The 16,955-nt window shown below is 38.7% G+C and overlaps 1 protein-coding gene across 1 annotated transcript in view; it reads right to left on the bottom strand.

Annotated features, from left to right (window-relative positions):
• Positions 1 to 3,020: 3,020 nt before the first annotated feature.
• Positions 3,021 to 16,955, bottom strand: part of nxph4 (neurexophilin 4) — a 47,342-nt gene continuing 33,407 nt past the window's right edge. Inside the window, exon 2 of the mRNA XM_077529803.1 lies at positions 3,021 to 4,598. Within this exon, the coding sequence (XP_077385929.1) occupies positions 3,777 to 4,598 (822 nt within the window). The 3' untranslated portion in view covers positions 3,021 to 3,776. The remainder of the gene's footprint in view (positions 4,599 to 16,955) is intronic.

Below are 16,955 nucleotides of genomic sequence, written 5' to 3' on the forward strand. Positions count from 1 at the left end.
ATAAATAAATAAATAAATAAATGACAGCTTGAAAAAAAAATCACTTTCTGAAAATAAAATGTACAACTTTAACAAATACTAACTACATAATTAAACATTCATATATACACATTTTGTGATGTGTGTTTATTATTAGAAGGCTGACACCTATATCTGACTTCAAATTATATTAAATTGTTTTAGCGAAGAAGCTTGCAGCTTAGGTTTGTCTTTGTTTCATGTATGACAACGCACACTTTAAAAATTATATGGAAAACCTCATTACATCAACAGTTTTTGTGCCCTTTTTATAGTATTGTTTATTTTTTAAGAGTGTGGAGTGTATACCAAATTATTTTGTCACAAATAAAAATCACTGCAGCTTCTGGAGATATAATAAATGGTCTCGAGCGCTTTAGGTACTCACATGAATAGCTTAAGGCGAGACGATTGATTACTTCTGCGTGTTCAAACTGGTTGAGTGCATTCTACTTTATTCGGTCAGCTCATCCAATCTTTTATCCTCTGTCGCTAAAGAAATACATTAATCATACAAAAATAATATATTAAAGTGGACATGCTATGGAAAGTTGATTTTTTATTGTGTTTTATTAAAAGAGTCAGTTCTATGGAATGTCTGTCCACCCATCGAGTGTGAAATTAAACACGTAAAAGTCTTTTCTGTTTTCTGCCTATTTTTGAAAATGTGTCCACGTATGTGAAGGATAGGATCAAGTCGTGGATTGAGAAGATCCCAAATTGCTTTCAAGCAACAGTTGGAGTGAAACACAAGGAACGTATGAGTGCATGTTTGTTAATTTTATTTTATTTTTTTCGATGTGTCCAGTCCACATACATCATACTGTGCTTCCTTCACCAGCTAAAATTGTTTTGTTACAGCCTGGGCTCTGCTACCGCAAGCAGATGCCACTTAAGTCGCAATGCTTAGGATCCGCCTTTAGTTGTTATGGTAACAAAAGCCGGATTGGCGCATGGGTCAGGATGAAGGCTAGCCCCTACAAATGCGCAGACAATAAATAGGGTGTTTAAAGTCATGTGTATATAATTCTTGATCCTTGGGGTAATATGGATGAAAGCATAACAGAAATGTTATTAAAACAACCTTAAAAGTACAATAATACAAAATACTGTACTGTAATGTAAAAGTGCGCAGACGAGCTTCAAAGGGGAACTTGGGGCACTGTGGGCTTTTCATTGGCAGAGTTTAAGGAGGCAGATGCGTAGTCAGTTTGTTGAAATGAAGAGAGTGTGCAGAGCAAACCGCGTTGACACGAAGATAAACGAAAATGAGTCTGTGATTATGAAAGACAGACTATATGGCAGACGGCGGCTTTTTGCCGAAGGTTTAATTAAATCATTGCTCAAATCTGGATGGTCTCGATTCAAATTTAGCATATAAGATCAGGCGGTGAACAGAGGGGGAAAAAAAAAAAAAAGTCACTTGCAAGCACATCATTGTCTGCACAACCACATCACGTCATGAACATAATAAAATGAGCTGAAACCACCTGGATGTTTGTTGCACACAGCAAACAAAACAAGTATATCACATAACTCAGTTTGGCGTCGCAATTTTCTTTCCATTTACCGCATACGCAGTGTGTAATGAAAATGTATATCAAAAAAACCCATCTCGCCTCTCCAAAGAAGTCGAAAGTTATCATTTTTCGAATGCTTAGGGCTTTCTTGTTCAAATTATAAGCGAAAACAAACTTTCTTTCAATAGGTTTCAGAAAATTAAAAGGACATATCTTCACAGCAAGCTGTGCGCGCGCGTATTCGTAATCGTAATGAAACGTTAACTTAATTCATAAGGCTGTCCTTGCTCAGATAACTGGAGTATGGTCGGCAGCTTGTAAATTGTGCTTGCAGGCCTTGAAAAAGAAATTCACTTTGCAAATGGCATACAGTTTAAAATATTTTAATGTGCTTTTTTTTCATACAGCATATTGTATGCATACCCGGCATAGCATTTCTCATACATATAACTCTCTTATAACGGGAGGGTAGAAATGTAGGGCACAAGGGATGATTAACAGTCAATCTATCAAAAAACACTACAGCGACCATAAAGTATCTCACAACAGTGAGTACACCCCTCACATTTTTATAAATACGAGCTGCCAGATTGAACGGTCAGTGACCATCATGAGAGAGTATGTGGGCAATAACACATTTGCATGGGACCTTATAACACTGGCAAGTTACAAGAAACCAGGAAGGGGAAATAGGGCCCAATTTTGGGCATTTACACTTCGAGGTGTACTCACTTTTTGTTGCGAGCTGTTTAGACATTGATGACTATGTTACACTGTTATACAAGTTGTACACTAGCTACATAACATTGAAGCTAAGTGTCTTATTTTCAGTGTTGTCCCATGAAAAGACATGTTTCCGAAAAATGTGAGGGGTGTGCTCACTTTTGTGAGATACTGTTCATATGGTGATGCCTGCCTCGGAGGCTCACTTTGTACTCAGGAGGGCGTACTGGTTTTCAAAAACTAATAACATGGAGAAACAATGATTTAAAAACAATAAGACCGCTGAGGGCGAGATCAATATTTACAGAAAACAAATGCAAAAACAGAAGTTACCAAAGTTTCAGGGAGTTCGGGGAGAAATTACTCTGCCTTGGCATCTATAACTGTTTATACAGTGGTACCTTGACTTACGAGTTTATTCACTCCTTGATCAAGCTGTTAACTCAATTTACTTGTATACTCAACAAAAATATAAAACAACACTTTTGTTTTTGCGCCCATTTTTACGAGATGAACTCAAAGATCTCAAACTTATTCCACATGCACAATATCACAATTTCTCTCTTGTAATGTTTACAAACCAGTCTAAATCTGTGATAGTGAACACTTCTCCTTTGCCGAGATAATCCATCCCACAGGTGTGCCATATCAAGATGCTGATTAGACACCATGATTAGTGCAGACCAGTACTGACTGGTTTTCTGGGTCTTCAGATGCCCCCCCCCCCCCCCCCCCACCTATCTAAAACAATACTGCAACTTTCAAAGTGGCCTTTTATTGAGGGCAGACTAAGGCACACCTGTGCACTAATCATGTTGTCTGATCAGCATCTTGTTATGGCTGTGAGGTGTGATGGATTATCTCTGCAAAGGAGAAGTGCGCACCATCTCAGATTAAGACTGGCTTGTGAACAATATTTGAGAGAAATGGTGATATGTATATGTGGAAGAAGTTTTAGATCTTTGAGTTCATCTCATAAAAAAATGGGAGTAAAAACAAAAGAGTTGCGTTTATATTTTTGTTGAGTGTGTCAAATCAATGTTCCCCATTGAAATGAATTGAAATGCCCGTAATTCGTTACAGCTCCTCAAAAAATGCACCACCATGCATTTTTACATTCCATTTTGAACGAAAACAGCTAACACTAAATTGCAAATTATGACCATTGAAACATAGGACAATAGTACATAAAGAAATGTCCTATTCGCTCTGCTTGGTCATTTACCAAGTGATAAGTTCAGTGTGAGCATCTACTCCATGCTCATTGCAAGTATTTTTTTCATTTTGTACGCTGTGTTTCATTGTTTGTCCGGTTCAATAAATGCCTCAAAGTCCACACTGACACACATAACTTAACATAAGTTGTGACACTTAGAAGTCAAGGTACCACTGTACTTGATTTAAATCCACAATTCACAGCAGTGTAGAGGCAACAAACTGTCCCCTGCTCCATCCTCATAATCAATATGACTATCATTCCCGTCATTGTCGTCATTACCGCTGTCTCTGATTGGCTTATCCAAAGTAAGGGTGCTCACTTTGGAAGTTGTAGTCCGGGCACACCTTCTGAACCAGCTTGTAGTCGATGCTAAAGAAGGAGATGAAGATGCAGATGACTTTGAAGGGCTTGGCGCACAGCCAGGCGGCGTGGGACTGGGTGTGCTCCGTGAAGCACGTCTGGGACGGGTCGTACAGGCAGGGCTTGGGCTTCTTGGATCTGTTGGTTTTCTCGTACTCCACTCGGCAGTTGAACGTCTTAACTTCTTTGGGGTCGAAGGTGGTTTGCTGGGACTCGTGGATCTGTACCTCCTGGTGGGGGTGGGGGTGCAGGAACTGCTGCTGCTGGAGGACCTCAAACTCCACCACTTTGGTCGGCGGCACGATGCTGACCGACACGTTGCCGAGACTGGAGGAATTGTGGCGGAAGTAAACAGTGAACGTCCCATTGATGTGGTCCACAATCTTCCCCGTCACCAACAAGCTGAACTTGAGCGTCTTGACGTTGAAGTAGAAATCCCCCCAGCCGAAGATCTTCTTGGTCTTCATGGCCGTCTTCAGTGAGGGTTTACGCTTGGAGCGGTAGCCTGTCTGGTCCAGCAGCAGTGACTGATTCCGGGCTGCGTCGTAGGGGTTAAAGAAACTGTAAGTTGGTGGCTTGGCTTTCATGGGCGTCTGGTCGAAGGAGGTGGAGAAAATGCGGGTTTGGTACGGCGGCTTAACCGCGCCTCCCGGTTGTCCGACACCTGTGCCTCCACCCATACCGTAGGGCAGAGTCTTCATTGCTGAGTCCACCGGACCCAGGTCTGAGAAGTCCACTCTCTTCTCCAACCCTTGGACCTGGAGGTGGGAGAAACAACACGTTAGTGCATCCTTTCATTTTATACCTGTTTAGGGTCACAACAAAAGCTAGTCTACGCTAACTGCATTTCACACCGTATTCCTGGTACACTAGCGCATCATAGAGGTAAACAGTACTTATTCTCATGTGCCTTTCAGGCAGAACTGAAATGAGACAATGATGTGTCCAAAGTATGTATAGTCATACATCTGATGCAGGTTGCCTTATTAACATAATTACTATAAAGCACGACAACAATTGCTTTCAACACAAAGGGGCCTGGACAGTAACTACGTTTATATGCAGTAAATAAACCTTTCAGAACCCAAATATTGCCAATATAAATAAAAAGTTGCCATGTAAACATGCGCAAAAACCCTTAAAGCCCCAGTGTGTAAGTGGCCGCTGGATGTCGCTCTAAAATGGCACACTACGGTGGCTCAGAGAGACCACACTTTGCAAGCCTACCAAAAATAATATGTTGCGTGAGAAAATGTAACTCAGTGAGCGAGTGGAAGTGAGTGGAAGGTAATCGGCGGTCGACCGATTGGGTCTGACACTCGATGTAAAGCACCACCCGGGCTAATTACGTTTGCGAAGTTGTCCTTTGGGCATTTGTAGCAGGAAGATGGCGGCAAAACATGTCAGCCTCTTGTCAGGTGAGACTCCAGGCATGTTTTATAATTAGAGATTACTAGACCTACGCTGCGATTGGCTGGCGACCAGTTCAGGGTGTACCCCGCCAACTGCCCGAAGCCGGCTGGGATAGGCTCCAGCACCCCCGCGAGCCTTGTCAAGAAAATGGATGGATGGCTAGACCTATGCTTATATATTAAAAAAAGTATCTTGATGTGATAAACATATATTTTTTTGCATATTATTGAAATCAATAGTATTTTTTTTTAATTCAATGAATTATTAGTTTACTACTAGATGGTGCTAAAAATACACATTAGGGCTTTAAATGCTCTTATTCGGGTGTTAAATACCAAACACCAAATATTTGGTCATAAATATTATATGATCAAATGACAAACTGCAAGTACAATGGTAACTGAGCTTTTATTGTTAGCTTTGACTTCACTCTAAGTATGATCCTGAAAATTTCTAAAATCATAGTCAAGCTTAAAAACAGGACATAGAGTCGATGTGCAGTGCTTCCAAACGCTCGCCTCTGCTGGGACCAGCAACCTAAATCCAGTTCTCAATTGGTCTCTTGACCCTCAGTGTCCATAATTAAAATCCAGTTCAACCAAATAGCCCACATACCTCAGTCACAAGACGATTCTGTGATGCTAAATGCTGCAACACTTACAGGCATCCTATTTGATGTCTGCGCTATCATCTATCCAAATTCAAGAAAACATCTATTTTTGTGAACACACTTTTGAATGTTGCTGCTCCGTTGAGCCAAACAAGACACGCGTGTAAGACAATAGACGCGCGTCTGTTTGTTTGCTTGTTTCGACAGCTCTCTGCCTTTAATCCGCTGCCTTTGCTGCTTATTCTGAGGTCTGATTGACGACACATCTCCTTCGACTTTCTTTCATGTCTCATCAGTCACATCACACTCTTGCTGCCATTCGTACGCAAGCGTGTGAAAACACAAACACACAGACACTAAAATGGGGTACAAACATACCAAATTTAGGATATTAACTGATTTTTAAAATGTTAAAGACCCCACACATGACCAGGAAAAAAATCGGCATACACTACACATATAGTATGACCAGAAGGAGACATCATTCACTCACTGTCATTGACGAGTAGCCTTGTCAATAGGGATTTGTGGGGGGTAGTCTGATGCTGCTCCACCATAAATTTCAAACAACTTTCCTTATGCAAAACCACAAGTAGATGGCAGCAATCAGATATGATGAGATCCGCCCAATTTGTGAGTCCATTGGCAGAAATAGCTGCAATTAGTTAAACCTACATTTGTTCTATACTGCTGATTAGAAAAGAACAGAAAAGGGCATGATAAAACTTTTTTTTTATTTATTTATTTTTTTTACCCCGGTGAAATTTCATTTGGTATATTCAATTTGATAAACTACGGCTCGTCATTTTAGAATATGAACTTGTCAGTACTGTATCTACCATTTCCTTCAAAGATATTATACAGTAGTATAGTCCTGACAAAATTTGAAATTAATCTGTAAGTGGATAAAGCAATGGGAAAAAGAAAACATTTTAAAACTCGTCCATTATGGCTTCCTCGCGCGCACACTGCTATCTCCACTCGAGGCTGAAGTGACAGGTCCGCGGCGTAGCTCATCCATCACTGAATCTAATAACAACTCCACTTTGCTATTAGCAGAGGCAACAGTGCATCACTCCGACCAGCTAATGCATTCAGTCATTCAATTAATGTATCTATTTCTGCTGGCCATTCATTAACACAAGGCGATTTATGCGCCGATTGATTGATGGTAGAATAAGTGACGGTGGAATAAGTGAATGCTTATTGACCACTGGAAGAGTGAATTACCACAGAATAAATGCCAGGCACTGATGAATGACTCGTGACAGGGATAATGACCCGCTGAAGTTTTTCGACATACCGCGCGACCGCCTTTCATGCCGTGACAGGAGGCCCGTGCGTCATTCTCTGGATGTTTGCGAAGGTAAGAATAAGCTACGTAAATCAGCACATGCACAATGGCGGCTTCTTACGAACGCGCCGTCAGCAGCGCTGTGAATTAACACCACGCTTTGCCATCTGTCAGGCAAACATTCTGCCGGCGAAGGCCTAATCATTCCTCACGGTCAGAGGTGCCCGAAGTACTCATACTGTGTACTTAAGTAGAAGTACAACTGTTAGTTAAGGCCAATGATGCCTGCTCTGTGCAAACTTATGAGATGGACTCACCTTCATTTACAACCTGAATGTTTATATTGTTTGCATAATAGCACAATTGCCTTAATCATTTTTACTTTCTATGACAAAATCTATAAAATAAAAAAGTACCTATGTATTTTGTCGATAAATTTTTATTAATTTATTCCCAACAGTCTATTCTCCTCTCATTTTGTAACAATTTTGCTTCATAGTGTATGTAAAGCTTCTTTTTTGTTTTTTTTGTTTGCCTTAATCAGATTTCAGCATCTATGTGTTGCCATGTCAATCTAACATGCCGAGGGCCATCACAAGCAATTGTGCTGGCCAGTGTAAGTTAAACTATATTAGATGTGTCCCCACCAAGGTTATTTTAGTTAATTTAAACAAAAAAAAAAAAAAAAAAAAAAAAAAACTAAAATTCACAAAACACTTTCGTTAACAAAATAAAATAAAAACGAAAATGCTTTTAAAGAGTGAAACTAACTAAAACTAATTATAGAAAAATGTCCTTCGTTCTCGTCTAATTAACTTCGTTCTCTGTAATTAATTTAACGCTAATGATGATTTTAAATGTGATTTTAAGTAGATTTATTTTGATATTATCCGTAATAAGGACGATTGAAAATGTGTCACACAGAAGTGATGTCATTTAGCAGCAGCCAATAGAAAAGCATCTTAAGATGATGTCGCTCCCATGGTGTTTTTTGAATATTGTACTTTTTTTTTTTTTTTTACTACAACTATTATTGAAAGTATCTAAAACTAAACTAAAACTAAGCATTTATTAAATAACCAAAACTAATAAAAACTAACAAAGCCAACTTGAAAACTAATTCAAACTAACTAAATAACAAAACAAAACTCAAAACAATCTATGTACATTAGTGCTCATGGCACACTCACACCACAATCACAATCCTCGACTATCATTAGAAGGAGCGTCACAGCTTCAAACCATAAACCTGACTGCACCTGAAGTTTGAGCGAAAAGACATTTTGAAAGTGAGGAGTCAGCAACTTCATACACAAAATTATAATGACAAGATACCTTCCCCGTCTTAAAATGCCAACAGGAGGCAATAAACAGATGGAGTTTACCAGCGAAAGTTCTCGACAGGAAATCCATTTAAACGGTGAGGATTTCGAAGAAAAATAGAAAAATATTTTCTTTTGACACAAAATCCATACACTATGGACTTTTATTTTTTTGTTTGGCCAAAAGTGGATGTTTGCAATATAAGGTCACACCGGGTTGACCGACCCTCTGACAACAAGTGAAGAAAGTTTAGCAACTGATGGAAAATCGTTGCATGCACATGTAAACACACTGCGTTATGTAACAACATATACTACTAGACTGTACAGTTATAGTATGACTCAATTTGTTCAAACAAATATAACATATTCAAACATTTACTGTATAAGGTCATACAGGATGTGCCTGTGGCTAGAAAGCAAAGCATGGAGAGTCTCTGTTAGTGAGCTGCAGTAAATGAGGCAATTGATCATAGCCAACAGCCAACACTCTCTCCTTGACAATCACACCATGTTTTTGTGGTTCAGTTGTTCGTGGAGCCTAAAAACCAAATACAGGGTGACAGTTTTTCTGTTGTAGGCATCAATAGATATGCAATACACAATCAGTTTAATTTTGGTGATGTCCCCTTCAGTTGTGTTTGGCCAGGAGGAGGCTGGAAAAAAAAATTAGGTAAATCAAAGACTCTAAATTGTCTGTACGTGTAAATGTGAGCGTAAATGCTTATTTGTTTATGTCTGCCCACTGTCAGATGGGAGGGGAATATTTCTTGCCTTATGTTTTGGTTGTCAATGAAACAATCATGTAGAATTGCCAGACTATGTACAGACTTGTAGTAAAGAACAAGGCCTGTGGAATGACGCTGTTGCGACCACTCGGGTCCGCCGCTTCGCATGTGTCAACACATCGTCGGGCTTTCCGGCAGTTATGAATGAGTCTCGTGTTTTCCAGAATGCTTCGGGATATTGTAGCGGAAGATGGAATAGGCATCGTGGAGGACCTATACATATGCATGATGGTGGCAACTCAATAACTGAACAATCATAGAGCGCACAATCAAATTACAGAGCTTGTGAGACAGAGGGAGATGGCGAGGAAAATGTTATTAGTGCACAAGTGCGATGAGCGGAGGAGCTCGTGTACATTTCCTAGGAATGGGGGAGCATTAATCATGTTTAACTTCATTTGGGGGGGTTCATCTGAGCAAAAAGTACAGGCGGAGAAGCCTATAAGCTACCTGGGTGAGGACATCGGAAAATGAAATGTAAGGATTGTGATGCGGATCAAAATCAGACGGGCGAAACCCAGCAAAGGGCCAATTTAAAGCTCATCCTGGCTCCGTACAAAAGACCAAATCCTTATAAACCAATTGATTTTTACACTCTATAAATAGTTGGGTCAAAAATGGACCGACCTCTACTTGGGTCAATTTGACCCAACTTTGAGTCAAGAAATGGGTCTTTTAGTGTAAAACAACTCATAAATATTGGTCAGATCCTTTACTTGGGTCAAAAAATTAGTTCATGTTGTATAAAGTGACCCAGAAAGTTGGGTCAAATTCACCCATAAAGTGGATCGGTCCATTTTCGATTCACAATTGGCTTACTTTAGTTTTGACCCAACTGTTTTTAGAGTTTAACATATGTTATTTGGTGTCAAACATGAAAAAATGTGTAAGGGCTCCATAATCATGTTGGTATTTTCATTGCATGCAGCTTAGAGGAGTTAGAAATGGATAGTTCATACCGTTGTGGGCGTGAACACAACCGACTTGACATGCAGACCGTTGAAGCGGCTGCTCTCATTCTATTTAAATACCAGGCATGAGAAGTGCACTGATTAGCTGGAGTCTGGCAGCTGGTCAAAGCACGCAAAGTACTTTTGTAAGAAACAGCAAGCAGACCTCTATGGGCGGATGATATAAAGTTGCGCGATCGATCACAGATCTTGGAGACCACCTTCCACACTGATTGTACGTGTCTGTGTGTAAGTTGTTGCAACATTTCTATTCAAATATACATCAATTAAAGGGTTATAACTACTAACCCAACTTCAATGCTAATTTTGTTAGCCCATTTTGGGGGTTTTATAGCATTAAGCTAGCAAATGCAGTTTAGTTCACTACACTTATGTAATTCTGTTCTAACATCAACTCGGGATGTCAATAAACAGCTCGAAGCAGGTCTCATTTTTTTAAGCTTATTTCACTGTATGCTGCCTGTTTTAGCGTTAATAACTCAAATTTTATTTGAAACTCACGAAGAATAAATTGGCGACGACTTACGCCTCCAAAAAGTTAGGTCAGTCATAAGTCTAGGTACCACTGTATAAAGAATTCACAGAAAAACTTTCTCCTCAATTCTCAAAAAAGGACACCAAAATTGTTCTTCTGCAAGGAAGGTTACGACTCAGAAATAGCGAGCGGACATGACAGGAAATGTGATGAGAAGTGCACGCATGCATGCGGGTGGGCGGAGGGCGCATAGCTTCACACTATTATTAAACAGGAAAAGGTCAGACGAGCTGCAGAATTGAGTGCTGAAAGCTGATATATGACCACAATTAAGATCTCTTTTCATCATTAAGGAAGTGCGGGATCAATGTCTGCACCGTGCAGGTATCTGATGCACTTTGACGCCCACACTCATCAGTAACTTCCAAACCTTCCCGCAACCCCTGGAGGACGGAAGACAAGATGAGAGCTGCCTGTCTGCCAGCACTTTGCCACGCTTGTTCTTTTGTTTAATTGGACTTTTATCGGCGACAATCAATTCATTTCCATCGGCGCTCCGGGCCGCATCGATCCGCTGTCACGGGGAAGAGTCAAAATGAAGAGTTCCACAAGTTCTCATTTTACCCCCCCCCCCAAGAGTGAGATGACCCGTGATCCGCCTTAGAGACGCCCATTAGGGACTGGCATTGCTTTTGATGAATTCATAAAGATGAATTTAGAGATATCAACATTTTATAGTTCACAAAAACTGTATTTACAAAATGTTTGGGAAATTCCGCTTTGGGGTGAAATTTCAGGCTGAACCTAAACTGCAATGTAACCTTTAAAGATGAACTTCTTGAAAATTTTGAATGCACACATCCAACAGTTGAAGGCTCCAGAACTTATTTTATACTGTATTGACACAATTGTTTATACCTTTAATGTTCTGAAGAAATATGCCTCAAAACTGGAAAGAAAAAAAAAATTCTGATTATCTCTGAAGATCTCACAGTGCTGCCTCATTTTCCAATTAACTCTTACTGCCACACGTTATTAAAAAAAAAACAAAAAAAAAACTAATATGACAAAGGCTTTGATCAGTCACAACATTCTTGAAAAAGTTCAATTTCATCAGATTTCATCAGATTTCGTCATGTTTCATTGTAATTTCATACACCGGCAGTCCATTGAAAAGAGATACAATACTGCCATCTGCTGGCCATGGTGAGTGTTTTTGATTCCACAACCTATTGACCAGGCAGCGCTGCATTTAGATGTTGCACTGCCCATTGATTTAAAAAAAAACAAAAACGTAGTTGACGTCATTTAACGTTTATGGCGGCATATATCTTGATTTTACGAATCGTTATTAAACGTTTTTGGCGGTCAAAGAGTTAAAGTTGACTACGAAACATCTTGCAACGGATTGCGTTCCAATTTCCAACCTGAGATTATATCAAAGAGGCCCGTGATCGAGTTGTCCCAACACTTTTGTCCTTTTAGTGTTACAGAACAAAAATATGAGAGACACAAATACGGAAGTGGAGAGGTAAATTGGACATGGGCTTCTAGTGTGGTCCAGTGGCTCAGACATGTTCAATTTTACAGCTCATGGCTCCACTCTGTTTTGACATTTGTCACATTTTGAAAAAATATACAGAACTTTTTTTCGTACACTCAACAATGTGAAACTTATGAAGATGTCATCCTGTAAGACCTCGGGTCAGCGAGGATTTAAAGGGATACTTGACTCATTGAACAATTTTCAGCATTGAAAGGTTAATATTTTGTCTATAATTAATGGGGTAATTATTATTTTTCATGTACAATTAATGCCTTTAAAAAGTAATTTTTCTACTTGCTGTCGACTGATGATGACATCACTTGTGCTGAGGAACTAGGTAACGACCAATCATGGCTCACCTGTTTTCTGGGTTTGATCAGCAAACTGAGCCATGATTGGTCATTACCTACTTCCTCAGCACTGGTGATGTCATCATCAGTCGACAGCAAGTAGAAAAGTTACTTTTTAAAGGTATTAATTGTATATAAAAAAAAATAATGAAGTTACCACATTAATTATAGACAAAATATTAACTTTTCACTGCTGAAAATGGCTCATTGAGTAAAGTATATCTTTAAAGCAGACAAATTGATTCAAAACTGATTCATTTTTGATGTGCTTTTTCTTTAGCTTCACAAAACAAAGTACACTACTTATTGAACCGTTTGCTGTTAACCATCTAAGTACAATTATCAATTTTCTTTGACAACACATAAGGACTGTGATTGGCTGGCAACCAGTTCAGGGTGTACCCCGCCTCCTGCCCATAGCCAGCTGGGATAGGCTCCAGCACCCCCTGCGACCCTTGTGAGGAGTAAGCGGTTCATAAAATGGATGGATGGAATACTTATAAGGATAAGCAGTACATAAGACAAATGGACGTCTCAATTAGATAATTATTATTAGTACCGTTGTTTCCCCCTTTTCTTATATTGAAGAGTCATGTTAATGTTCAAAATGGCTTACAAAAATAATGAAATATACTGTTCTCAAAGATGGAGCATCGAACTCATTGAGTTGCAAATTTTATTTCGGATGTGCTTTTTCTTTGGCTTTTTCATCCATAAGACGGATTGTGCGCCGTCATGGGTGACCTCACTTTCAATTTTACAACCCCCCCCCCCAAAAAAAAATAAAAAATCAAAGTGAAAATGTCATTTAATTACATGACTTGCCATGAAAAGCAGGAGGCTAAAAAAAAAAAAAAAAAAAAAGGCGAGATAAAGCAATAAGGGGGGGATGGATGGACTGAGGGAGAAACAGAAAAGGCAGTCAAAGCGATTTCGCAGTCCGCTGGTGTCACTGGATTATCATGAAAATGAAAGCTAGCGAGCCAGGGAGTATCAGGGAGCACAGAAATGGAGCCCAGACAGATAACAGCAAGCCGGGGAGACGAAAAAGAAGGGGAGGAAAAAAAAAACGAATAAGAGGAACAGAGCGGAGAAAGCAAAGAGAGACAATATGAGGAGGAAAATGTAAAAAGACAATATATATATACACCGACCACGCCGAGATTATAAGCGCAATAAGGCTCCCACCGCAATCACGTCACCCAAAAAGGAATAATCAGAGCTTTCTCGAGAAGTAATATCTGTAATGTTGTTTCGAGAAGACTCGCTCGGCTGTGAAATAATTTCTTCGTTAAAGAAGTGATGGGGAAGAAAGAAAAAACGCCGCCAAAAAGGATTTATGAAGGCATTGTGCGCTGGCTTAAGTGTAATACGCCGCCAATATTGCAAAAATATTACGGGTACACCCTGAAGGGACATGCAGAAATCCGTTCCTGCACACCGTGATGCATTCAGGTGCACAAAGTAAATAGCACGGGTTGTTATTTTCATGTTTTTAATGTCTCGGTGGATGACGTCACTTCTGACCTCTGCTCAGCGAGCATTCGAGAAATTGTTTAGCACATGCTTCTCTGATTTTTGTTTATTGCGATATGCAAAAAAAGTACGTAATGTCCAAAATTCCTTCATGCATACACGCCTTTCTAATTATAAATTCATTTGTACCTGTGGCTGAAAAGCAAAGCGTGGAGAGACTCTGTAGCCAAAATGAAGGCGTGCAGTCAATGAATGCGGCTATCAGTGCCAACATAGTCTTAAACAACCAAACACTATTTCTCACCCATTTTATATTATTACATTATAGCTAAAGCAAAAATGTCAATCCAATTCTTATTTTAAATTTAGTAGGGGTGTCAGGCGATTAAAATTTGGAATCGTAATTAATCACACAACTTCCATAGTTAACTCATGACTAATTGAAAATTTTACATCTGTTCTAAATGTACGAGAAAATGTACAATAAAATATTTTTTCGAAGTTTCATACTGTTGTTAACATAAAAGTGAAAAAAATGTTAAACTAATTTCATTAATAATTCATAAAATTGAGTTAAAATAAAAAGGTTGTACTGTTCTGTAAAAAAAACGAGTGTGATATTAATTTGTGTTGAGGTCATGTTTATGCTACTAGACGGCATAATTGCATTTGTAAGACATTGGTGACAGCTCAGTGCATTTTTCTTTTCATATTAAGAGCTATATAATCTTGAACAAGAAGTAACTTGTTAAATACTGCACATTTTCAAAATTTTAAAATACAACTTCAACCCTGTCTCCACAAATAGATGCGTTATTATTAAATTCATTACTGCTAAATTTTGACGTGTCTGCTGCGTTGTACAGTACAGGCTTTCCAATTAAGGGGCGGTCATTAATCGTGCGTTTAAAAAAAAAAAAAAAAAAAACTAAGAATTTTAACACCCCTAAAATTTAGTAAAAAAATAACAAATAAAACGTGATTTGGGTCATTAATAAAGCTTTGATGTTTACAGTAGTTTGATCACAGAATTAATTCTTTTGTAACTTTTCTCCAAGTTAAAAACAACAACAACACAGTCCTAGAACAAATTTAATTCCAGGTCAGTGTAAGAACATCTCCGGAGACTCTTTATTAAAGCAAAGCCTTCACATCATTGGCCGCAATGACTAACACGCTATTTAAATCCACTTACTTCACTGTCAGGCATTTCGCTTGGTTACACTCATTAACATTTACACTTCAACAAGTTTCCACCATCATGTACGCATTCCTTCACAGCGAAGTGTGAACACATCAGGATGACTATTAATCACACGCTGGAAAAGTGATCAGAAATAGGAACAAGTCATACGAAAGTGTTATTATAATGACAGATCTTCAGTCTCATGAGAAAACGTTTTGTTTTACACAGTAAAGTAGCATAAAGGTGTGCAGTTAGACACAAACAAACCTTTTCAAACACAATTCCAGAAGTTACCCAGCCAAATAGAATAAAATGAACCATGTTATTTGATTTATTGATTTAATCTTGTACAATCCACATTCGCCAGCAAAATCATGTTTCTTGCAACTCCTACTCACAGAATACAGAACAAATAAACACAAGTGACTCAGTTTTTCCTCACCATTACTTTAAGTCTTTGCGAATGTGTGGAGGGTACAAAACGAAGCATAAACACGTCTAAGATGTAAGAATAAGTGAGGACACAGTCACATTGTGACTTCATCATCTTAGTTTCCCACACATGCATAATAACATTGTGTCAGGTAGAATCCTTGCATATCCAAATGCACAACTTATGTGGAATTAAAAACTGTACACTGTTACCACCATCAACACAAATCCACCCCAAAATTATTTTCAGTCACTTATTTAATTTGCAAAAAAAAAGAAAAAAAAAGAAAAAAAAAATCAATATTTTGGTATGGACATGTCGCCATCACCCCCATAACACAAAAGAATTTCAAACTTCACTCACACAAACAGCTCATGTTACATCATCTTCCCCAAATTATTTTTTTTTAAAGGTCTAAAACTGCATTCCATAAAAGTGCAATTTCAGATTGAGCAACCCGTCGCAGGCTCAAAGGGAATGTAAACAACAAAGATGGCTGATCGCAATAAATTGTTTTGTTCCTCAAAATACATTTTGACCTCCTGGCAACATAAATTTGTAATTTAAAAAAATAAATAAATAAATAAATAAATAAAAAATTCGTCTTTGTTTGGCTCAGTGAAATAAGACATGACATGTTATATTTAATGTTTATCAACGGTTTTATTGGGGGGGGGGATTTAAAAAAAAAAAAAAAATTATGAATGTATATATTTTCCATGCATTTCAATTGCCGTAAATTATATGTTTTGTTTTTTTTTGCTATTTATGGAATGGCTCTCAGTCCGTTTCCTTCGCGAGTGGAGGCGATCGACTTTAGAGTAAATATAAAAGTTTTTTTTTTTTTAATACATATATTGCTCCGTCTTCTGATCCAATTGGTAATCAGTTATAGTTTTAACTCACTAATTGGTGTTATGTTTGGTTAGCTATTGTCTTATCTTACATCTCCCCACCCAAAAAGTGTGCAACCCCACTTTAGTCCATAAAGCGCATCTCCCCAATGTCATCACACCTTCAACATCCTAGAAACTCTTTTTTTTTAAATTATTATTATTTTTGGGTGGGGCGGTCTATCAGGGAGCCGGGTGGCATTTGTCGACTGAGGGCACCTCGTTTGCATTCGGGGTGGCAGGCAATGCATCAAAAGATGACAGCTTCTCCCATTCCTCCTTTAAACAAGAGTGGTGGGACTCCCGCTGGCCGTGCCTTAACTTTAATCATTCATCTAAATAACTGTTGCAAGAGTCG

The sequence above is a fragment of the Festucalex cinctus genome, chromosome 8 (genome assembly GCF_051991245.1).
Source record: "Festucalex cinctus isolate MCC-2025b chromosome 8, RoL_Fcin_1.0, whole genome shotgun sequence".
Classification (NCBI taxonomy): domain Eukaryota; kingdom Metazoa; phylum Chordata; class Actinopteri; order Syngnathiformes; family Syngnathidae; genus Festucalex; species Festucalex cinctus.